This window comes from Sorex araneus, chromosome 3 (genome assembly GCF_027595985.1).
Source record: "Sorex araneus isolate mSorAra2 chromosome 3, mSorAra2.pri, whole genome shotgun sequence".
Taxonomy (NCBI): domain Eukaryota; kingdom Metazoa; phylum Chordata; class Mammalia; order Eulipotyphla; family Soricidae; genus Sorex; species Sorex araneus.
The window spans coordinates 88711128-88734415 of record NC_073304.1 but is presented as its reverse complement, the minus strand read 5'-3'; the positions used below and the strand labels follow the sequence as shown (position 1 = coordinate 88734415).

At 50.8% G+C, this 23288-nt stretch overlaps 1 protein-coding gene across 1 annotated transcript; it reads left to right on the top strand.

Moving 5' to 3' along the window:
- The first annotated feature begins 216 nt into the window (after nt 1–216).
- STRC (stereocilin) lies at nt 217–23049 on the top strand. The gene is made up of 29 exons (XM_004609790.2): nt 217–274; nt 1039–1824; nt 1916–1940; nt 2968–4222; nt 5309–5371; nt 5463–5573; nt 5775–5941; nt 6116–6302; nt 6450–6565; nt 6814–6946; nt 7315–7497; nt 7725–7763; nt 7946–8113; nt 8345–8410; nt 9096–9224; nt 9522–9580; nt 11083–11206; nt 11305–11417; nt 15911–16046; nt 16354–16550; nt 16732–16822; nt 17005–17161; nt 18364–18533; nt 19399–19554; nt 21775–21917; nt 22099–22247; nt 22462–22559; nt 22648–22795; nt 22964–23049. Exons 1-29 carry the CDS (start codon nt 217–219, stop codon nt 23047–23049), a joined length of 5313 nt encoding a protein of 1770 aa, XP_004609847.2.
- Nucleotides 23050–23288: the final 239 nt, after the last annotated feature.

The following is a 23288-nucleotide window of genomic DNA, read 5'->3' as shown; positions in this document are numbered from 1 at the left end:
CACAGACGCACACCTTTCTCCCCAGCCAAAGGATCAGGTATTCAGTGGCTCAGGTGACAAACCTGCTGTCAGGTTACAGATATTGTTTCCTGAAAGACCACATTACGGTGTCAGTGGCGCCGCAGATGGCCAGCAGTGCTTCCCCTCACCTGGCGGTCCCCACAAAAGGTGAGAGGAACCAGAACTCCCCTCTAGGACCAGCGCTCACCTGGACATATGGCTCCGAGCCTCTGCCTCTGGCCCCTGCTGCTGCTGCTGCTGCTGTCTTGTGCAGGTGAGAGGAGCCAGGAGCAAGGCTGGGGGCAGAGGGTGGTCACCAGTAAGAGGCTTAAGAATATGCAAAGGGACAGAGGGGCCAGGGAAATGGCTCAAAGGGCTGGAACACATGCCAGCATGGGCAGTGGCCCTGGGTTCTGTCCTGGGTGCCACATGGTTTCCTGAGCACCACTGGGTAGAGTCCTGGAATCCTGCAGCACTGCTTGGGAAGTTCCCCCCACCCCCACCCCCATTCCCTCTTCCCGCAAATAAAAGGAATATAGAGATAAGCACCAAGGGCAGGCAACAAAGGGACAAGAAAAACTCAGGAACTAGAGCCAAGGGAGAAAATGGGAGTTAGGAATGCAGATCAAGGGCCAGAGTGATGCACCAAGCTGACCTGGGTTCGATCTCCAGCATCCCATAGGGTTCCCTGAGCACTGCCAGTAGTGATTCCTGAGTGCAGGGCCAGGAGTAACCCCTGAGCATTACCGGGTATGACCAAAATAGAAAAAGAAAAAAAAAAAAGAAGATCAAGGGCCAGAGAAAGAGCTTGGAGTGCAGGAGGCCTGGGATGGAGACCTAGCACCACATGGTCCAGCAACACCCCCACCCCCTCAGGCACTAGACTGGGGCTAGCCTCAGGGCACCAGCACTGTTGGGGGGGGGGAAGGGGGAAAGCAGACTATGGTATGCTGTGGGCCGGTGAAATGAAGTGGCTCACCATCTTTACCTTGCAGGCAGGGGCAGGGCTCTGGTGACCTCTGGTTTCTCTCCTTCCAGTTACATGGGCTCCTCCAGGGCCTCGGGCCCTGGACCCTTTCCTCTCCTTTCTGAAGTCAATGCTCTCCACCCTGGACCAGGTGCCTCAGGGGTCGCTCAGCCGTTCCAGCTTCTCTGCATTCCTGGCTAACATTTCCTCTTCCTTTGAGCCAGGGCGGATGGGGGAGGCACCCATGGGGGAGCCGCCGCCGCCACTCCAGCCCCCCGCCCTGCGCCTCCACGACTTCCTCGTGAAGCTGAAAGGCAGCCCCGACTGGGAGCCCATGCTCGGGCTGCTGGGGGATGTGCTGGCCCTGCTGGGGCAGGAGCAGACCCCCCGCGACTTCCTAGGCCACCAGGCAGGTGTGCTAGGTGGCCTCGCAGAAGTGCTATTGGGAGCCTTAGTTCCCGGAGGGCCTCCTACTCCCACCCGGCCCCCATGCAGCCGAGACGGGCCCCCTGACTGCGTCCTGCAGGCCGACTGGCTTCCTTCTCTGCTGCTGCTGTTGGAGGGAACGCGCTGGCAGGCGCTGGTGCATGTGCAGCCCAGCGGCGACCTCGCCAATGCCACCAACCTCCACGGGAGGGAGCCAGCTCCCCTTTTGCAGGGTCTGTTGGGTTTGCTTACCCCAGCGGGGGAGCTGGGCTCGGAGGAGGCGCTCTGGGGAGGTCTGCTGCGCACTGTTGGGGCCCCCCTCTATGCTGCCTTCCAGGAGGGGCTCCTCCGTGTCACTCACTCCCTGCAGGATGAGGTTTTTTCCATTCTGGGGCAACCAGAGCCCGATACCAACGGGCAGTGTCAGGGAGGTGAGTACTGCAGGGTTGCAGCAGGGCTGTGGCAGAGTGGGAAGGGGTAAGGTGAAGGGGGTAGTCTTCTTCCCTGCTCTCTCCCTCCTAGGCAACCTGCAGCAGCTGCTCTTATGGTGAGTAACTGAGAGTGCCTCCAACAGGGAAGGAAAAGGCTGAGCGCAGGCTTTGCGTGTGGGAGACCCTGGTTCAATTCTGAGAACCATATTGTCCCTAGACCACCACCAAAAGTAACACTGAGCACAGAGCTAAGAGTAGTCCTGAGCATCACCAGGTATACCTGACCACCCCAACCACCACCAAAAAAAAAATTAAGAGGAGAATAAGAGGAAGCTGACAGAGGGGCGTGATTTAGTAGTCTTGGAATGAGACCATCTGGGCTGGTGTCCCAGCTATGCCTCTTTTTGGCCACATGACCTTGAGCAGATTCCTTTCTCAGATAATGCCTCAGTTCCTCTCTCATAAAATATGGGTGCTGGTAGCTGCCATAGAGTTGTGATATAGAATTAAATGAGATGCTACTATGAGCATAATTCCCCTAGGACACACAGGAAAGCTAGCCAAGCAGGATGGGGTTTGGAAAGAAAGGACAAGGTTGGATTTCTAGGGCCAGAGAAGTGAAATAGTGTGTAAGGCAAGGCACTTGGCTTGCATGTGGCTAGTCCTGGCACAAATTTCAGGTACTGCATAGGGTCTCCCAGGTCCCGCCAGGAGTAAGCTCTGACCACCACCAGATGTAGCTCAAAAACAAGAAAGGGGGGGACACGGGGGGGGGGGAGAGGAGGCTAGATTCTTACACTTATAATTTCAGTGCAACAGTGTCAGGAGCCAGCCTGCTATATTCAGTTGCTGGACAGATTTCCTGATCTGGTCAACTGAGAGTTATATTTTATTCCTAAAAGTATAGAAGAAAGGTGAAAGAAGAAAGGGACGGGGGGCCAGAAGGGACTCTAATAGGCCTGGAGATCTAGCTCACCGTGCTCTCTCTGTGGCATTTAAATCAGTACACACGGCCAGGGGCCTCACTTTCGGAGAAGCCTGTGCTTGCCGTCCTATCTGCAGGGTTCGGGGCCAGGGTCAGAATGTGCAGCTGGAGGGAAGAGTAACTGACCAGACCCTGCCTGCTCCTCCCTCCACGCCCAGGGGTGTTCGGCACAACCTCTCCTGGGATGTCCAGGCACTGGGCTTTCTGTCTGGATCGCCGCCCCCGGCCCCTGCCCTTCTCCACTGCCTGAGTGCGGGCATGCCTCTGCCCAGGGCTGCCCAGCCCTCAGCCCACATCAGCCCTCGCCAGCGGCGCGCCATCTCAGTGGAGGCCCTCTGCGAGAACCACACGGGCCCAGCACCGCCCTACAGCATTTCCAACTTCTCCATCCACTTGCTGTGCCAGCATGCCAAGCCTGCCACCCCGCAGCCCCCTCCCAGCACCATCGCCGTCTGCCAGACAGCCGTGTGGTATGCAGTCTCCTGGGCCCCCGGCGCCCAGGGCTGGCTCCAGGCCTGCCACGACCAGTTTCCCGATGAGTTCCTGGAGGCCATCTGTAGCAACCTGTCCTTTTCAGCCCTGTCTGGCCCCAACCGCCGCCTGGTCAAACAGCTCTGTGCTGGCCTGCTTCCACCCCCTACCAGCTGCCCTGAGGGCCTGCCCCCCGTTCCCCTCACCCCAGAGATCTTCTGGGGCTGCTTCTTGGAGAATGAGACTCTATGGGCCGAGCGGCTGTGTGGGGAGACAAGCCTGCAGGCTGTGCCCCCTAGCAACCAGGCGTGGGTGCAGCACGTGTGTCAAGGCCCTACCCCACATGTCACCGCCTCCCCACCTTGCCACAGAGGACCCTGTGGGGAGCGTTGCCCGGAGGGGGGCAGCTTTCTCATGATGGTCTGTGCCAATGATACCATCTACGAGGCTCTCGTGCCCTTCTGGCCTTGGCTGGCAGGTCAGTGCAGGATAAGTCGTGGGGGCAATGATACTTGTTTCCTAGAAGGGCTCCTGGGCCCTCTTCTGCCCTCTCTGCCACCCCTGGGGCCCTCCCCGCTCTGCCTGACCCCAGGCCCCTTCCTACTTGGCATGCTTTCCCAGCTGCCACGCTGTCAGTCATCTGTGCCAGCCCTGGCCCACCCCACTCGCCTCCACTATCTCCTGCGCCTGCTGACCTTCCTTCTGGGTCCCGGGGCCGGAGGGGCAGAAGCCCAGGGGATGCTGGGGCAGGCCCTGCTGCTCTCCAGCCTCCCAGACAACTGCTCCTTCTGGGATGCCTTCCGCCCTGAGGGCCGCCGCAGCGTGCTTCGGACAGTCGGGGAGTACCTGGAGCAGGAAGAGCAGGGGACCCTGCTGGACTTTGAACCCTCTGGCAGCCTGCACTCAAGTCTAAGCAAAATGGAGCTGCTGTCCTGCTTCAGTGTGAGTGATACGCCAGCGTGGAACTTCCTGGAACAGAGGGAGGGGCCCATCTGGGGAATTCCCTGTGGCAGGAGAGATGGAGGAGAGTGCAGAGTGAGTGGTCCAGGCACAGTTTTGAAGTCAGGCTGACATTCATGTCTTAGTTCTGTGACGGATCTTGGAAAAACTATTTAGCCTTCATGATGTGTGGCTTTTCTCATCTGTAAATGGGGAGTCAGAGGGGATAATGGGACCACTGTCAGGGTGACTAAGGATTCTCTAGAGACTATACTGAGCATGGGACCCCATACATAAACATGCAAAAACGGTGATTTCACTATTCCTTTTGCCTCTGCCTCACTTCATTTCTGCTCCAGAAAGCAAAGGTATCAAGTTAGAGGATCCTAATTCTGCCACCACCCGCCTCCCCGCCAAGGAGCAAAAATGAAAGGATGGCAAAATAGGAAATGGGGAAGTAGGACAGATCTGAGAAACATTCAAAAGATTTGAATTGTAGGTTCGGCTATGTCACAAATTAGCGTGGGCTTAAGCAAGTTAACTTCATTTAACTTTCCTGGGCTTTAATTTCTCCTCTGAAGAAAGAAGGGGCTAAGGGCTAGAGCGGTAGCACTGCAGTTAGGTCCCCTGCGCAGGAGGAGTAATTTCTGAGTGCAGAGCAGGACTGATCCCTGTGCCTTGCCGGGTGTGACCCAAAAAGCAAAAAAAGAAAAAAAAAGAAAAAAGGGGCTAGAATTTGCAAATCCGTATTTCATTCATCTATAGCCTGTATTCTGTTTAAGGGTCTTTACTCAGTTCTGTAGGGCACAGGAAGATTGTTTACTCCCGTGTCAGGGCTGACCAAGTGCTGGGACCAGTGACATGGGATTAGACTGTCTCAGAGTCATTTGGGTCAGATCTACAAATATTTATGGAGCCAGCCACAGAGATGACATGGTCCCCGGCCTGAAGGAGTTTACTGTCTGAGAAGATACACACCCCAGCTTCAGCTGAAGAACATGTGTCCTGGCCAGCACAGTGGAGGGAGGCGGCAGCTGCGGGTGGGACAGAGGAGAAGCTCTCTTGGCCTCTTGTCTGTCTTGCCACCAGCCTGTGCTGTGGGATCTGCTCCAGAGGGAGAAGAGTGTGTGGGCCCTGCAGATTCTGATGCAGGTAATGCGAGAGGGGTCAGTGAGGGGACTGGAGGCTGGGGACCAACTGAGGGTCCTGCCCTGGCTCATGTGCTGTGCCCTCCTGCTCGCAGGCGTACCTGCACATGCCTCCAGAAAATCTCCAGCAGCTCGTGCTTTCAGCAGAAACAGAGGCTGCTCAGGGCTTCTTGACACTCATGCACCGTTCCTGGGCCCAGCTGCAGGTGGGTACCGAGGGGGCCAGAATGTGTGTGTGGGGTGTGTGTGTGCGGGGGGCTAAGGGGAAGGACAGGGAATCTAGGAATCCAGAGTGCCCTGTGCAGAGAGGACCTGCTCTAGTGCACAGAGGAACCTATGAGAAGAGGTGGGCAGGGTACTAAGCATCTCCAGAGCCTGCATTCATCGTTGGGCCCCCATGTCCCCAGGTCCCACCATCAGAGGAGCAAGCCCTGGGTCGCCTGACAGCTCTGCTGCTCCAGAGGTACCCTCGCCTCACCTCCCAGCTCTTCATTGACCTGTCACCACTCATCCCCTTCCTGGCCGTCTCTGACCTAATGCGCTTCCCACCATCCCTGTTGGCCAACGACAGCGTGTAAGGACCCCACACCACCCCTCCTGGCCCTGTCAGAACCAGTGTCCCCACCCATTCAACCCAGGGACAGTCTCCGTCCTGTCTGCCATAACCGCATTTCAGAGCCCCATTGCAGGGCCAGGGCACAGCTTGGAGCGGGGCTGAGGACCCATTAACACCCATTACTCCCTCCAGTCTGGCTGCCATCCGGGATTACAGCCCAGAAATGAGGCCTGAGCAGAAGGAGGCTCTGGCCAGGCGACTGCTAGCTCCGGAGCTGTTTGGGGAAGTGCCCGCCTGGCCCCAGGAGCTGCTGTGGGCAGTGCTGCCCCTGCTCCCCCACCTCCCTCTGGAGAACTTCCTACAGCTCAGCCCTCACCAGGTGTGAGAATCATGCCCTTGGCATCACCCCCCCACCACCACCACCATTTCTGCTGGGGATGGGAGTCCGTCAGAGGCATGTCTCCTGGTAAGGCCTCCCTCAGTGTTCCAGGGAGACCCCAACCTGCACTGACCCTCCCCCTCCCAGATCCAGGCCCTGGAAGACAGCTGGCCGGCGGCAGGTCTCGGGCCAGGACACGCCCGGCACGTGCTGCGCAGCCTGGTGAATCAGAGCGTGGAGGACGGGGAGGAGCAGGTGCGCAGGTGAGTGGGGCTGGAGGGCAGTGGTCCAGGGGGAGAGGAGGACCAGATGGCATGGTGGGTCGGGGTCCTAGGAAGGAAGCAGGGCAGCAAAGGAGTAGGCAGTGAGCCTAAGCACTGTAGGGTCCAGGGAAACATTATTCATGGTGCCCACGAGTCCCGATTCTCGGCCGACTCCATGTCCCCACATGATCCCTGCCTAGCACCAGCTTCAATGACCACCCCAAGGCCAGCCTTATGCCCTCCCTCAGGCTGGGGCCTCTCGCCTGTTTCTTGACCCCTGAGGAGCTGCAGAGCCTGGTACCGTTGAATGATCCCATGGGGCCGGTGGAACGGGGTCTGCTGGAATGTGCTGCGAACGGGACTCTCAGCCCACAAGGGCGGGTAAGACCCTTGGTGCAGGCCGCTCTGGCTGCAGGCATTCCCGGGCCTATGTGGACCACGTGCCCAGTCATCTCAGCCAAGCCTGACCATAAGGGGAACCCTGTCCTCCCTCTCCCCTGCCTCCCGAGACCTTCCCTCCTCATGTCATAGCCACTTTTACCTGTTAGTACCCCCCCCCCCCTTTATGGCCCTCCCCCAGTCTTGTCTGTGACACCACACGGACATCTCAAATCCAGGATGCTCCTTGTCCAGACTCAGTTCCAGGCTCAAGCTCTGGGCCTGGAAATCCTGATGTGGGATTGGAGAAGTTTAAAGGTCACCCCACCTCTAGTGTCTTCCCTCTAGTCCCAAACTTTCTTTACTTGCAGGTGGCATATGAACTTCTGGGGGTGCTGCGTTCATCTGGAGGCGCAGTGCTGAGCCCCCGAGAGCTGCGGGTCTGGGCACCCCTCTTCCCCCAGCTGGGTCTCCGCTTCCTGCAGGAGCTGTCCGAGCCGCAACTTAGAGCCCTACTTCCAGCCCTGCAGGGAACCAGCGTCACCCCTGCCCAGGTGGGCCACTTGCATCTTCTGCTCCCAGAACCCCGACTAGAGAATGACCTGCCAAAGCCTCCGTGGCTGTTTCAAAGAGGCACCCCTCGCTCCCCTTCCTCAGATCAGCAACTCTGAGCTGTGCTGGTCACTAGGGGTCTAGAGAGGTAGCTGGCAGTTTGGGGGCGGGGGAGGCAGGTCCTGGCTGCTGGGATCTGAACTCTGTTTCTTGTCCCACCTGGCCTTAGGCTGTTCTGCTTCTTGAACGGCTTCTCCCTCGACATGATGTGAGTAGCAACAACTTTTCCTCATCTTCCAGAGGCCTCTCACTCTTTTTGCCTGGCTCCCATGTCCATCCCTTCCTTCCCCTCAGCTCCCCTTCCCTGGCACCTCCTTGCCACACCCTGATGGCCGTCTTCCCACCACCCAGGCCTCATTCTTCAGGCGTCTTGCCTCTCTTGCTCCCCAGCTGTCCCTCGAGGAACTCTGCTCCTTGCACCCTCTGCTGCCAGGCCTCAGCTCCCAAACACTCCAGGCCATCCCTCGGAGAGTGTTGGTGGGGGCCTGTTCCTGCTTGGCCCCCGAACTGTCGCGCCTCTCAGCCTGCCAGACGGCTGCTCTGCTGCAGGCCTTCCGCGTAAGGCAACAGTGGGCCCAGATTGGGGAGGGGGGTGGCAGTTATGCAGGGACAGGGACCCAGGGACACAGGCTGTGGCTCAGGAAAGCATCTTCCCTCTAGGGAAAGCCTCCCCTCCCTCCCCATTTCCTGACACACAGTCACATGTATGCACATGCACACATGCATGAGTGCAAACACACACCCATATGCTCACACACATTCACAGACACACTGCTACTTTGCATGCAGGTGAAAGATGGAGCAAAAAAAGTGGGTACAGCAGGGGCTGGTGCAGCTGTGTGTATCCCTGGTCAGGTATGTGTGGGATCTGTCCGCTAAACTCTCCCCATGACCCAGGGCATTTTCTTAGGCCCCTGAAGCCTCTTCTTCTCCCCGGTGATCATGACAACCTAGGTTCCCTCAGTGCCCACTCAGGCATTAATCTGCCCTCTCTGGTCCAGGTGCAGGACAGTCGTCCTCATACCATCCTAGAATGTCAAAAGGGTCTAGAAATCTTTCAGGTCAACTCTTCCAGCCCAAGACTGGAGGGGAAGGACTTTATTTCAGCAGGAGCCTTAAAAAGCAGTGACAGGGGGCTGGAGTGATAGTACAGCAGTAGGGCGTTTGCCTTGCATGCGGCCGACCTGGGTTCAATCCCCGGCATTCCATATAGTCCCCTGAGCACCGCCAGGAGTAATTTCTGAGTGTGGAGCCAGGAGTAACCCCTGAGCATCGCAGGGTGTGACCCCCCTTACCCCCCCAAAAAAAAGCAGGAGTAATTTCTGAGTGTGGAGCCAGGAGTAACCCCTGAGCATCGCAGGGTGTGACCCCCCTTACCCCCCCAAAAAAAAAGCAGCGACATTTGACTATGACTGTGGGAGGGCTCTGGGCAGGTACTGAAGTGGAGACTTCTGCCAGCCCTATCCCTCTCCTAGCTTTGGTCCCTTCTTCTCTGAGGGCTGAGGCTTCTATCACTGCACTGCCACCCCCATCCCACCAGCAGCCCGTCCCCACCACCTGGCCAGAGTGCCTGCTGCCCCTGCTCCCGCTGAAGCTGCTGCAGGTGGACTCCGCGGCTCTCCTGGCTGACCGAAGGCGCTACCGGCAGCTGCTCTGGTCTGAGCAGCAGGTAACGGCCCCTGGGTGCCTCAGAACTCCACTCTGACTCTCTTCCTCCTCCCTCACCCTCCCTGGGCCCTAAGTAAGGCCATTTACCTAGGACCCTTTACAGTGTGACTTGTTTTACTCTTTCTTCCTTCTCATTCTTCCCCCATCCCACCCACCCCCATTTAGGCCAGCAGGAGGCTTGGCAGGGGCCCACAGGCTCAGAGACAGAACTGGATCCAAGGTGGTGGAACCCTTTCGGTTTGGGGGATGGTATCTGTTCTGGCTGCGAGGCAGTGTCCCCTCTTTCTTTCTCTCACAGTCGCAGTTTCTCTGGAAGAAGATGCAGGTGCCCACCAACCTGACCCTCAGGAATCTGCAGTGAGTAGAATGGAGCAGTGAGTTTAGTTCCACTCCTGGGTTGCGAGTGTTCACCCTGTACCAGGCACAGTGTGATCACTGTGGGGAATCTAGGGATGGACGCCACATGTCTCCAGCCTGGACTTGTTTTTTGGCTTTCTCTCTCCTTCTCCAATTGTTCTTTCGTCAGGAATGCCTGCTGCGTGCCCCCCACCCCCACCCCACTGTCCATCCTAACTGATCTAGAGGATTCAGAAGATCTGGGTTCAGGTCTCGGTCCCATCACCTGTTTGTGATCTTGGGCAAGTCAATTAGCCTAAGTTTCTGTTGTTTTTTTTCTCTTCTGTTGGATAAAAGTTTAAGATGACACCTGCATTATATATAGGTAGTTGTGAAGATTAAAAGAACTAAGACCAAAAAAATGTGCATAGTACAGTGCCTGGCCTAGTGTGAGTTCCCAATAGACATTTGCAGTTATTAGTTTAATTCAAGGTCACTTTCCTAGCCACTAGGTGAGCAGCACTAAACATCACTTTCTCTACACCCATGAGACCCAAAGACCCTACAATTCAAACACATGGCTTTAGGGTCAGAGACTTGTGTATGTGCTTTGAGTGTTAAAGGACACAACACCACATGGTCCACTGAGCACTGCCAGAAGCAGCCTCTGAGCATTGTGTTGAGTGTGTCCCCGCAACAAAAACAAATGTAGCACTGTCCTCCCATTGTTCATCAATTTGATCAAGCGGGCACCAGTAATGTCTCCATTGTGAGACTTGTTGTTACTGTTTTTGGCATATTGAATATGCCACGGGGAGCTTGCCAGGCTCTGCCGTGTGGGCAAGATACTCTTGGTAGCTTGCCAGGCTCTCTGAGAGGGATGGAGGAATCGAACCCAGGTCGGTCGCGTGCAAGGCAAAAACCCTACCCATTGTGCTATTGCTCCAAACTTTTAAAATGGGGTCAGAGAGACAGTACAAGGGTTAAGTCACTTGCCTTGCATGCAGCCTAATCTGATTCAATCTCTCGCACCACATATGGTCTCCTGAGCACCTCTGAGAGTGATCACTGAGTGAACTCTCAGGAGTAAACCTGAGCACAGCCAGAACCCTCCCCCACTCAAATAAAAGAAAATAAATAAGTGCATTATTTTAGTATTACTTGACCACATTTATAGTAGAACAATGCCGGGAATGTTTACCTCATTAAGTCTTCATGTTCCTTCTCTGATAAGCATTGATAATGTTGGGCTTGGGGTTTCATCTTGCGCATTGCATGTGCAAGGCCCTGGGGCTCAATCTATGGCACTTTATGGCCCTATAAGTATCACCAGGAGACCCCCCGCCCCCAAAAGTCCCAGCAATGTTGTTCTTGGGGGAGCCCATAATACTATCTATGGAAAAGCATTTCTAAAAGTGGAAATGACCAGAAGGGGATATCTGTACCTATGGTGTGTGTTAATATCAAGGAGCAGACAGGTTGTGGCATGTGTTGAATGAGCATCTACCCACTCATACCCACAGGGCTCTGGGAACCCTGGCAGGGGGCATGTCCTGTGAGTTTCTGCAGCAGATCAACTTGATGGCAGACTTTCTCGAAGTGGTTCATATGATCTATCAACTGCCCACTGGGGTTCGAGGAAGCCTGGTGAGAGCTGTGTGGGAGCAGGGATGGGACCCTGCATATAGAACCTCACCCCCATGCTCGTCTCTGGCCTGACCCCACCTCCCATTCTATTCCGCCAGAGGGCCTGTATCTGGGCAGAACTACAAAGGAGGCTGGCAATGCCAGAGCCAGAGCCAGCAACCCTGGGGCCAGAACTGAGCGGGCTGGACACCAAGCTCCTTCTGGACTTACCGTAAGTGCTATCACTGGAGATACTGGATCCTCAGGAAGCTCACCCTGGGATTTATCAGCCTGTTAAAAATGTCCCAGAAAACTCCAAACAATAATAGTGAGTTTTTTGTTGAAATATTGAATGTAATCAAAGTAAAGAGAAAGTAAAGTGAAATTTATCAGCTACACAGGCGGGGTGGGGGGGGGCTGGGGGGTGGGGGGAGGTTTACTGTGGTTCTTGGTGGTGGAATATGTGCACTGGTGAAGGGATGGGTGTTTGAGCATTGTGGAACTGAGACTTGAGCCTGAAAGCTTTGTAACTTTCCACATGGTGATTCAATAAAAAAATAATAATAATGGGGCTGGAGCAATAGCATAGCGGGTAGGGCGTTTGCCTTGCACGCGGCCAACCCAGGTTTGATTCCCAGCATCCCATATGGTCCCCTGAGCACCGCCAGGAGTAATTCCTGAGTGCAAAGCCAGGAGTAACCCCTGTGCATCACCGGGTGTGACCCAAAAAGCAATAATAATAATAATAATAATAATAATAATGATAAGATTTTTAAAAATTAAAATGTCCCAGGGGTGAGGGTTTTTCTGTCTGCTACTACCTGACATCAGTTATAACCTCCAAACAGAGGATTCTATTCAAAGTTGCTCTCTGTACTGATGGACAAACTCCCAGAACATGGGACAGCAGAGGGGAGAACACAGTGATAGATCTTCATGAACAATTTTAATATAACCTACATAATATTATTTAATTTATTTAGTGGGTGGCTACCAAGCAGTGCCCTGGGGACCTAGAGACCATATCCAGGGATTCTTGATTAACCTCTGATGGTTAAATTTTCGCATTAACTGTTGCTGCATACCACCAAGGCCATCCTGGTATTACTTGGGTTCAGGGTAACAATGGCAGTGCTTAGGGGGCCATACAATGCTAGGATTTGAACTTGGTCCCTGTGCATAGAGGGAATCCCTTAGTGCTGTGTTCTCTCCCTAGCCACTAGCCTGGTCACATTAATGAAGATGAAGTATTTCTGGCAACAGGGAGATGGAGCAATAGTACAGTGGGTAAGGTGTTTGCCTTCCACACAGCCATCCTGGATTCTATCTCAGGCATTCCATATGGTCCCCCTAGCCCTCTCTGGAGGTTAGAGCCAGTAGTAAGCCCTGAGCACAACTGATTGCGTCCCCCAAACAAAACAGACAAAACACACACACACACACACACACACACACACACACACACACATAAGCAAGGGTGGCAGTGGTCTAATTCTGCCCCAGACAATTGAAATCTTCATAGGGCACTATGCTCTCAGCATGTAGAACAGAATAGAATACATGAAAAGAAAAATGTGATAACTGCCTTCAAATACTCAAAGAGCTATCAAATATTTAGTTGGCAAGTATGCTTTCATTTGTTTGTTTATTTTTTGCAGTGCTGGAGATGGAACCCAGGTCTCTTGCATGCAAGATATATGCTTTGCCATTAAGCCACATCACCAGCCTGGTTTGCTTGTCAATGGTCCCATTTGGACTAGAACTATTAAATGGAAGTCAGGGTTTTTTTTTTCCACAATATAATAAAAAATATTAAGGTAGTAAATCCCCAACCATCAGAGCTAGTCAACTCTAGGTGGGATGGCCCTAGAGCAGAAATACTGTAGAAAAAATTCAAATCTGAGTTGCAGAGAAAGAGAAGGATAGTTAAACCTAAGTCTCCTGCCAACTCAGAGATCCAGAAGTTTTTGCTTCTCTCACTCATAGGCTTCTTCTTCCATCTCTACCCACTGTAATCAGAGTAGAAAAAAGCTAATCCTGGGGTTAGCTTTGATAAAAATGATAAAAATCAGTTGACTTACCTTTATTGTTGTTTTCTTTTTCTTTTTGAGCTGCTGTGGGTGGTTCTCAAAGCTTACTCCTGGCTCTGAACTCAGAGATCACCCCTGGTGGGACTTGGGGGAGCATACAGGGTGCCAAGGATCTAACCCCAGTTGGCTGCATGCAAAGCAGGCACCTTACTTGCTTTGGTATTATCACTCCAATCCAATTTACTGTTTTTTAAAGGCTCTTCCCATGGGTTTTGACTCTAGTACTATTGGACTTTTTTCCAGAATTTATAACACTAGAGTACAGGATGCCATGTTTGATTTCTAGGTAAAAGGACTTATAAAAATCCATTTTAGAGACCAGGGGTATCATTCAATAAGTTGGAGTGCATGCTTTGTTTTGATTTGTTTGTTGGTGACACCCAGCAATGCTCAGGGGTTACTCCTGACTCTGCACTCATGAATTACTCCTGGTGGTGCTCAGGGGACCACATGGGATGCCGAAGATCAAATCCAAGTTGGCTGTGTGCAAGGCAAATGCCCTACCCACTATACTATCGCTCTAGCCCTGGAATGCATGCTTTGCACCAGGACTCCTAGGTTTGATCCCTGGCACTGCAAGGTCCCCTGTACACCTTTGGATGCAACCCCTAAGTACTACTGGATGTGGTCCCCTAAAACAAACACGAGATCCATTGAAATGTATATTAATGCATATGTCATCAGGACATACCTGCTGGTGTGTAAGGACTATTTCTGGTTCTATGTTTAGAAGTGACCCCTGACAGTGCTTTGCTTTTGGGTGACTATATGTGATGCCAAGTGATTCTTGGCTATTCAGGGAACCATTATCATTCCTTCCTTCCTTCCTTCCTTCCTTCCTTCCTTCCTTCCTTCCTTCCTTCCTTCCTTCCTTCCTTCCTTCCTTCCTTCCTTCCTTCCTCTTCTTCTTCTTTCTTTCTTTTCTTTCTTTCTTTCTTTCTTTCTTTCTTTCTTTCTTTCTTTCTTTCTTTCTTTCTTCTTTCTTTCTTTCTTTCTTTCTTTCTTCCTCCCCTCCCTCCCTCCCTTCCTTCCTCCATCTTTCTTTCTTTCTTTCTTTCTTTCTTTCTTCTTTCTTTCTTTCTTTCTTTCTTTCTTTCTTTCTTTCTTTCTTTCTTTCTTTTCTTTCTTTCTTTCTTTCTTTCTTTCTTCCTCCCCCTCACCCCTCCCTCCCTCCCTCCCTCCCTCCCTTCCTTCCTTCCTTCCTTCCTTCCTTCCTTCCTTCCTTCCTTCCTTCCTTCCTTCCTTCCTTCCTCTTTCTTTCTTTCTTTCTTTCTTTCTTCTTTCTTTCTTTCTTTCTTTCTTTCTTTCTTTCTTTTCTTTCTTTCTTTCTTTCTTTCTTTCCTTCTTTCTTCCTCCCCCTCACCCACCCCTCCCTCCCTCCCTTCCTTCCTCCCTCCCTCCCTCCCTTCCTTCCTTCTTTCCTTCCTTCCTTCCTTCCTTCCTTCCTTCCTTCCTTCCTTCCTTCCTTCCTTCCTTCCTTCCTTCCTTCCTTCTCCTCCCTCCCTCCCTCCCTCCCTCACTTCCATCTTTCTTTCTTCTTTCTTTCTTTCTTTCTTTCTTTCTTTCTTTCTTTCTTTCTTTCTTTCTTTCTTTCTTTCTTTCTTTCTTTCTTTCTTTCTTTCTTCTTTCTTTCTTTTCCTTCCTTTCTCTTCCTTCCTTCCTTCCTTCCTTCCTTCCTTCCTTCCTTCCTTCATTCCTTCCTTCCTTCCTTCTTTCTTTTTTCCCTTTTCTTCAGTGCTGAGATTGAATCTAATGAGAAAACAAAACCTCTCAAAGATAGGTAAGTTACATAACTACAAACAGGAAAGAACCACTTTGCAGCAGTGGCGGAAAAGTAGCGTTGTAGGAAATGGGAACTGGGGGCAAACCCCGACCATTTGATCTCTGTGAATGTCTTTTAATCTATAACATGAGGACATTTAATATTTCTTTTGCTTTTGTTTTTTGTTTTGGGGCCATACACAGTTAGGACTTACTCCCTGCTCTGTGTTCTAAAGGGACTATATGGAGTGCCAGGGAGAGAACCAGGGTCAATGATGTGCAATTACGTGCAAGGCAAGTGCCTTAAGCCCTTTTCTATTTCTATAGCCAAATATGAGGATATTTTAAAGTAGTATTTAACAAAATAAATTATTTAGCATTGGCTTTGGGGGCAGGCATGAGTGATGGTGGTAAAACTCGAAATAATGGTAGTGGGAAGGTGTAGTGGTGGTGGGATTGGTGTAAAAATATTGAATGTAATCAGCTACTGTGAAAAACTCTTTGAAAATTTAAAAAAAGTAGTAATTGATATTTAAATTTGTGACTTTTAATTCTATTGGATAAGGTAGGATTGTTATTTCTTTTCAGGAAGACTAAAAATGTCTTTTCTTATTTTGGAGGGGTGACCAGGGATGAAATCCAGGGTTTCACAAAGCATAAACTTTACCATGGAGCTACATCCCTGGTCCCGAGAATTAGGTCACATCCTTTGTTCTCTTCCTTTGAGCACAGTGGTGGAAATTGGATTTAGGGACTTGTTCAGTTTGAGTTCCTGTTGGCCTGGTGTTGTCCTCTTTTCTGAGGAATGTGGCATTCTGTGTTTTCTCCCTCAGCCTGCTCAGCTCTGAGGATCCTTGCTATCAAACTGTTACAGGGTCCGGTTGATGGACAGATTGTCCAATGAATCTGTCATGTTGGTGGTGGAGCTGGTGCAAGGGGCTCCCGAGCAGCTGCTGAGCCTGACCCCACTGCACCGGACAGCCCTTGCAGAGAAGGTGTTACGAAACCTGGTGAGAACCCGCCCGATCAGACTGGGATTACCTAATATCTGTGAAATTCTTACCCTGGCTCTCAGCTCTCTGGGTCCTACACCTTGAAAATCTGTGTCAATGAATCTCACTGGATTCTACTTCCCAGTCTGCCTGTCTGCTCTTAACTGTATTTATTGTGTAACAAAAGGTTAACAATGACAGTCAACAGCATAAGGTATCAGATTGGGAGCTGGAGGGAGGGAAGGTCAAGGGTCTCGGTGTCTTGTTTAGAATCTGGTTCTCTGAGTTGAAGGTGTACTGTTCCAAGACTGATGCTCCCACCCAGGCACCAAAGGAGAGAGAAGTCTCACGGGAAGTGCTGGAGGCATTGGGCCCCTTAGTTGGATTCTTGGGCATCGAGAGCACAAGGCGGATCCCACTCCATATCCTCCTGGCCCATCTCAGCCAGTTGCAAGCCTTCTGCCTAGGGGAGCCATTTGCTACAGAGCTGGGCTGGCTGCTGTCCCAGGAAGCTGTTCTTGGGTATGGACCTCCAGGCGTTGGAGATTCTAACTCATCCTTCCCTCACCTTTTAATCACCATCGTTAGTGATGGCGTATTCATTGAGCTTGGGGTCACCTGAGCACTGAGCCCCTAATCTTAGCATATCTTCTTTCCCCTTCCTCTAAGCAACTCAGCCTTTGATCTTCTTCATGCCCCCCAGGAAACCAGAGTTGTGGAGCCAGGATGAAGTTGAGCAAGCTGGACGCCTATTATTCACTCTGTCTGCTGAGGCTCTTTCCTTGATTCCCAGGGTGAGGTGGGGGAAACGGAGGAAGTGAGAGCGGAGGGGACTGGTGAGCTGGCTCTGAGCAGCTAAGTAAGGACAAGGAGGTTGAGGGCAGCAGACATGCAGCCTGACTGGAGAGGGGGTTCTGTAATCAGAGCTGCAGCCACTTGCTCTGGTCTCCCCACTTTCCTCTGCCTTGTCCTGCAGGAGGCCTTGGGCCCTGAGACCTTGGAGCGTCTCCTAGAGAAGCAGCAGAGCTGGGAGCGAAGCCGAGTCGGACAGATGTGTGGGGGGCCCCAGCTCACTCCCAAGAAAACGGCCCTGGTTGCTGGAATTGTGCGACCTGCTTTGGATGATCTTCCAGGTGACCCCCCCCCCCCCCCCCGCCAAACATGCGTATGTCCAGCCACTTGCAGGGGAGAAGTGGGGTGTCCAATTGTGAAGTCTGGAGTCTGTGCTCACAGTCCACTGTGCCCTGCTCACTGCACTTGGTGTTTCTCACCTAGAAAGCCTGGAGGTTAGAGGCTTCAAGGCTTCTTTTAACTTGGGGAATTTAGGAACCATAGCCCTCCCTCCCTTTTTTTAAAGCTCAGGAGTCTCCTTTTTCTGTTCTCTTACCCCAGTTGACTTATCTCTAGGTCTGGCTAAGTGTGCAGCTGGGAAGATGCTGAGGCTGGAGGAAAAAGACACTGCGGGCTAAGAATCTGGGGCTAAGCTTGTTCTGCCATGAGTCCTTGGGCTGGACTGAGGAGATGGCTTGAGAGATCCTGGTTTGAATTCCTGGTACTACCTATGGTCCCCTGAGCATAGCCAGGAGCAGAGAGGCAGGAATAACTCCTGAATGCCACTGGGTGTGACCCAAAGAAACAAAACTAAACTAAACCAAACCAAAACAAAGCAAAACAAAAAAACAAATGAAGGAGCTGGAGAGTATGCTTGGATGCAGGAGCTGTAAGTTCTAGCCCTGTTACTACATAGTTTCCCTGAGCACTGCCAGGAGTGACCCCAGAGCACTGCCAACCACTGCCAACCACTGCCCCTCCACAGTCCCACTAGATGTGTCCCTAGGAACAAAGAAATTAAAAAGAACAGATATCATTCTAAATTCTTGGGCAGAACCCCATCAGGAGTCTCCTTTTCCTATCCTTTAGATAGTCTTCCATTTAAAAACTGAGGGGGTTGGAGTGATAGCACAGTGGGTAGGGGGTTTGCCTTGCACGCGGCTGACTCCGGTTCGATTCCCAGCATCCCATATGGTCCCCTGAGCACCACCAGGGGTAATTCCTGAGTGCAGAGCCAGGAGTGACCCCTGTGCATCGCCGGTTGTGACCCAAAATGCAAATATAAATAAATAAATAAATAAATAAAATAAATAAAAACTGAGGGTTTGTCATTTCTTCCTCTGATATTCAGACTCCTGTAAATCTTGCACTAATTTATCTATATCCCAGCAGCCCACACTGCCCCATCCTCCAAAGGTTGGAGGGATTACCCATCATCTGCAGATATTTCTCTTCAAAAACTTCAACATCGCACTCACCTCCTGGTCCCACTGTTCCCTTTCAGAACCTGTGCCAGATTGTGCGGATGTGCGGGGCACTTTCCCTGCAGCCTGGTCTGCAGCCCAGATTGCAGAGATGGAGCTCTCTGATTTTGAGGACTGCCTGGCATTGTTTTCGGTGGACACAGGACTTGGACCTGAGGAACTCCGGGCAGCGATGAACAAGGCAAAGCAGGTTAGGGCTAAAGACATGATTCGGGTTTGGAGATGGGGAAATAAGAAGAAATTGGATGGGTATGATATGGGACAGAGAACAGAGAGCTAGGGGAAAGTTGGGAAATAGAAGATAAGAAAAATGAAAGGGATTTAGGAGCCAGGGAGATAGTACAGCTGGTAGGGCGTTGGGCTTGCACATGGCCAACCCCGGTTCAATTCCAGCATCCCATATGGTTCCCCTAGCATCACCAGGAATAATTCCTGAACACAGAGCCAAGAATAATGCCTGATTATCACCAGGAGTGGCCCCAAAATGAAAAACAAACAAAACATGTATAAGAAGGATTGAAATCTGAGCAGGAAGTTAAATAGGACAAATGTTGAGAAAAGGAGGTTAGTGTGAGGGATGAAAGAACTAGAGCAAAGGTTACCAAACTTTTATGTGTATCAAATCATCTGGGAAGCTGGGATGAGGCTCAATGGTAGAGCACTGATTTTGCATGAGACCATGGGTAATAAAAGTAGTAATAAGGAGAGTAGAGTCATTTTTTATTTTTAATGCTAACAACAGAGCCACATACATACTAAACTGACTGAACCTCTGGGACAGGATCTGTCCACATTTTAGTAGGAACCAGGAAAGCACATTAAAGTGTAGGACTTGCATACTAGTCTGCCCTTCTTTCCTTTTATAGTCTTTGAATAATGTCTTAGTCAGAGGAACCCTCTCATTTAACAGGTGGAAAAGCAAACAAAAGACAGAAAGTGACTTTTTTGTTGTTGTTGTTAGTTACAAAGCTAAGGTCTTAGACAAAATTAACTCTCAACCTGCTGGCTCTTTCTCGGTGCCTTTTCCATTGACATTGTTCCTCTCTTTCCCCTAGTTGTGGGGTCCCCCCCGGGGATTCCGTCCTGAGCAGATCCTGCAGCTGGGTCGGCTTTTAATAGGTTTAGGAGAACGGGAGCTGCAGGAGTTGATGCTGGTGGACTGGGGAGTACTGAGCACGCTGGGGCAGATAGACGGCTGGAGCTCTGGCCAGGTAACCCCTTCTTCCATCTGACCACCTTCCAAACAATCATTCCACTTGGATGGGCACTGGGTCATTTAAAGGTCAAGGAATATTAAACTGTGACCCTGAGTGGTGTCTTTTTTTGGCCATCCTCAGCTATTGCTCAGAGCTTACTCCTGGCATTCATCTCAGGGATCACTCCTGACAGGCCCAGGGGACCATATGGGGTCCTAGGGACTGAACCTGGGTCAGTTGCATGCAAGACAAGTGCCTAAGCCACTGTACTATCTTTCTGGTCCCTTGGGATTATTTTTTGAAACTCATTTTTTTATTTAAAAATGATTGATAAACATTATAGTGTATGTTTAAGGTGATGATTTGATTTATATGTATTATGAAATGATTATCACAGAACAGGTTGCTCTAACTTCCATCTTCTCATAGAGAGGTGATAGAAAGAAAACAAGAATAGAAAGAAACAAGTTTTCTCCTGGTGATGAAAACTCTCAATATTTTCTTTTCTGTTTGTTTTTGTTTTGGGGCTATCTTCAGAATTTACTCCTGTCAGGATTTACTCTTTTAATACATTTCCTATATATCATACAGCAGTGTTAGCTACAGTCATATTGTATGTACTTATTAATCATATAACGGGAAGTTTCTGTCTTTAACTAGCTTCCTCCAGTTCTCCCTTGCCCCTACACCTTCCACCTCTGATCACTATAAATCTGGTTTCTCTTCCTGTGAGATTGGTTAGTTGTATTTTTGTCTCTTGGGGCTTTTTCATACTCTTTATAATGAGTGAGATTATGCAATACTTATTTGCTTTGACTAATTTCACTTAGTGGACTGGAGCGATAACACAGCGGGTAGGGCATTTGCCTTGCATGAGGCCGACCTGGGTTCAATTCCTCTGTCCCTCTCAGAGAGCCCAGCAAGCTACTGAGAGTATCCCGCCCACACAGCAGAGCCTGGCAAGCTACCTGTGGAGTATTCGATATACCAAAAACAGTAACAAGTCTCACAATGTAGACGTTACTGGTGCCCGCTCGAGCAAATCAATGAACAGTGGGACGACAGTGCTAATTTCATTTAGCATGATGCTTTAGGGCTCATCTATGTTGTCACAGTGGCAGAATTCTCTTTGTCTCTCTCATTTGAGGGGGCATACCTGGTGGTGTGTGAGAGGAACTACTGGCTCAATGCTGATTTTCTCTCCTATGGGACTCAGGGAACCATGCAGTACTGGGAATTGAACTTGGGCCTTTGGATGTGCTCAGCCTTTTGCACCACCTCCCTAGTCCTAGAAATTTTTTGTTTTTATGACTAAATAATATTTCATTGTATTTGCATACATATAGTAGAACTTCTTATAGAATAATAATTCTATTTTTTAGTATTTTGAGGTTCCTCAATACTGCTTTCCATAGTGGTTATATTACATTCACAACAACAGTATACAAAATGTTTTGCTCGTTCACGTTTTCTCAACATTCATATCAGCACTTTGTTATCTTTTTTAGAATGGCCAACAGGTATGAGGTGCTATTTTATTGTGGTTTCAATTTACACAACCATAATAACTAACGTCGCTGAGCATCTTTTAATGTATTTGTTGGTTGGTCATTCTTTTATCTGTTCTTCTTTATTTTGGTTTCTGGGAACCCAGGCACTCCATAGAAACCAAGGTCTCGGAGCTAGAGCTGTAGTACAGTGGGGAGGGCATTTGCCTTTCACACAGCCAAGCCGGGTTAGATCCCCAGCATCCCATATGGTCCCCCGAGCACTGCCAGAAGTAATTCTTGAGTTCAGAGCCAGGAAATAATCCCTGAGCACCACCTGATTGATCCAAAAGAAAAAAAAAAAGCCAAGTTCTCACACACGTAAGGCCATGTACTCTCCCACTTATATTCCTCCTTTTTTTTTTTTTTTTTGCAGTGCCAGGGAACAAACCCAGGACCTCATAACCTGTTGCCTTCTTTGTTTTCTTGATACCAATATTAGCAGCCTTGGGGATTCTTTTTAATACACTCTGAGGCCCTGGACACATAATTCTTCCTGCTCTTCCTGGAGGCCTCCTCTCTTGCTGTCCCCTCAGGTGGATGCTTAACTTTCCCCATGGCTCTTGGAGCTTGCAATTTTATTTATGAACGAGGATAATCTAGACACACTTGCTACTTTCCTGACCAGTTTCTTCCCATTAACCTGCCTCACTTCTCTCCCTGCTCTCTGCACACTCTGCCACCCCAGCTCCGGGTGGTGGTGTCCAGTTTCCTGCGGCAGAGTGGTCGGCACGTGAGCCACCTGGACTTCCTTCATTTGACTGCGCTGGGCTACACGCTCTGCGGACTGCGGCCAGAGGAGCTACAGCATATCAGCAGCTGGGAGTTTAGGTCATCTGTGGGGGAGGTGTGGGAGGTGGTGCCAAGGCAAAGGGGGGCTCACTGAGGAAAGGATTGTGAAGGGGTGGTGCCAAGGAGGAAGGGCACTCGCTTGAAGCCAGCTGTACCCACTCTACCTCCTTATGATCACAGGCCTCTCCCCGGGTTGAATGTCCCTTCTTTCCTTCTGCAGCCAAGCAGCCCTGTTCCTTGGCAACTTGCGTCTCCGGTGCTCTGAGGAGCAGCTGGAGGTTCTGGCCCAGCTCCTGGTGCTGCCTGGAGGTTTTGGCCCAGTTAGTGACTGGGGGCCCGAGATCTTCACTGAAATTGGCACAATCGCAGGTAGGGAGGCTGGACCACTGCCAGTGCTAATTGTCAGGGGCTGGCATCCATACCTTAGGTGAAATGCTCTGGAATTCTTCAGGTGGGAGTGGAGCAGGTATTTAGGTAAGAGGCCAGATGTGTGTTGGAGAGACTGAGAACTATATAGTGTGAAAAAGAAGGGAGCAGGCTAATCTAAAACAATGCTGAATGCGTTTCTCACTTGCTTCAACAGCTGGGATCCCTGACCTGGCTCTTTCAGCTCTACTGCGGGAACAGATCCAAGGCCTTACACCTCTTGCTGTTTCTGTCATTCCTGCTCCTAAATTTGCTGTAAGTATCACCATACTGGGGTAGCCACAAGCAAGCCAGCGCCTGAGGGGCTGCAGTGTGTGCCGATTCCAGCCACGCCCGCCCCCAGGTGGTGTTCAACCCTGCACAGCTATCCAGTCTCACCAGTGTCCAGGCAGCAGCAGTCACTCCTGAGCAAATGGCCTTTTTGAGTCCTGAGCAGCGGCGAGCAGTGGCATGGGCCCAACATGAGGGGAAGGAGAGCCCAGAACAGCTGGGTGAGCTACATAGCATGACCTCTTGAGCCAGAGTTCATGTAGAACCTAGAGGAAATCCTAGGGATTTTCCTAGGGAGATCCCTAGAGGAAAGGTCTCCAGGCAGATAGCTTCCAAATTTCAGGAGCTCCTGGGAAGGATGTGAGATTTCATTCCCTGTCTCCTGATAGGTCGAAGCACAGCCTGGGGCCTCCAATGGCCACGACCCTTTTGGGCCCTTGCATTGATCATCTGCTTCCTCAGCAACCTGCTATGAGTCTGTTGGAATGAATCTGCTCTAGATTGTTGGGAAGGAAACCTTAAGTCAAAATGAATAAAGTACAAATGGATGTGCATTCTAATAATTCTTCAGAAACTGGTGAGGGAGGGCTAAAATGCTTCCACCTACCTGAGAATCAATGTTCCTGGAAGGTCACTTCTGGAATTTCTTTCCATTACAAATAACTTAATTGCCTCTTTTTTTTCCCTTGGAGGCTGCTCCCACCTCCCCACCCT

Excerpts from the sequence above, each read along its gene's own strand:
- STRC (XM_004609790.2), top strand. The coding sequence starts at position 217 with ATGGCTCCGAGCCTCTGCCTCTGGCCCCTGCTGCTGCTGCTGCTGCTG. Across the intron at positions 5,372-5,462 it reads CCCTGCAGATTCTGATGCAG|GCGTACCTGCACATGCCTCC; the intron begins GTAATGCGAGAG and ends TCCTGCTCGCAG. Across the intron at positions 18,534-19,398 it reads CGATGAACAAGGCAAAGCAG|TTGTGGGGTCCCCCCCGGGG; the intron begins GTTAGGGCTAAA and ends TCTTTCCCCTAG.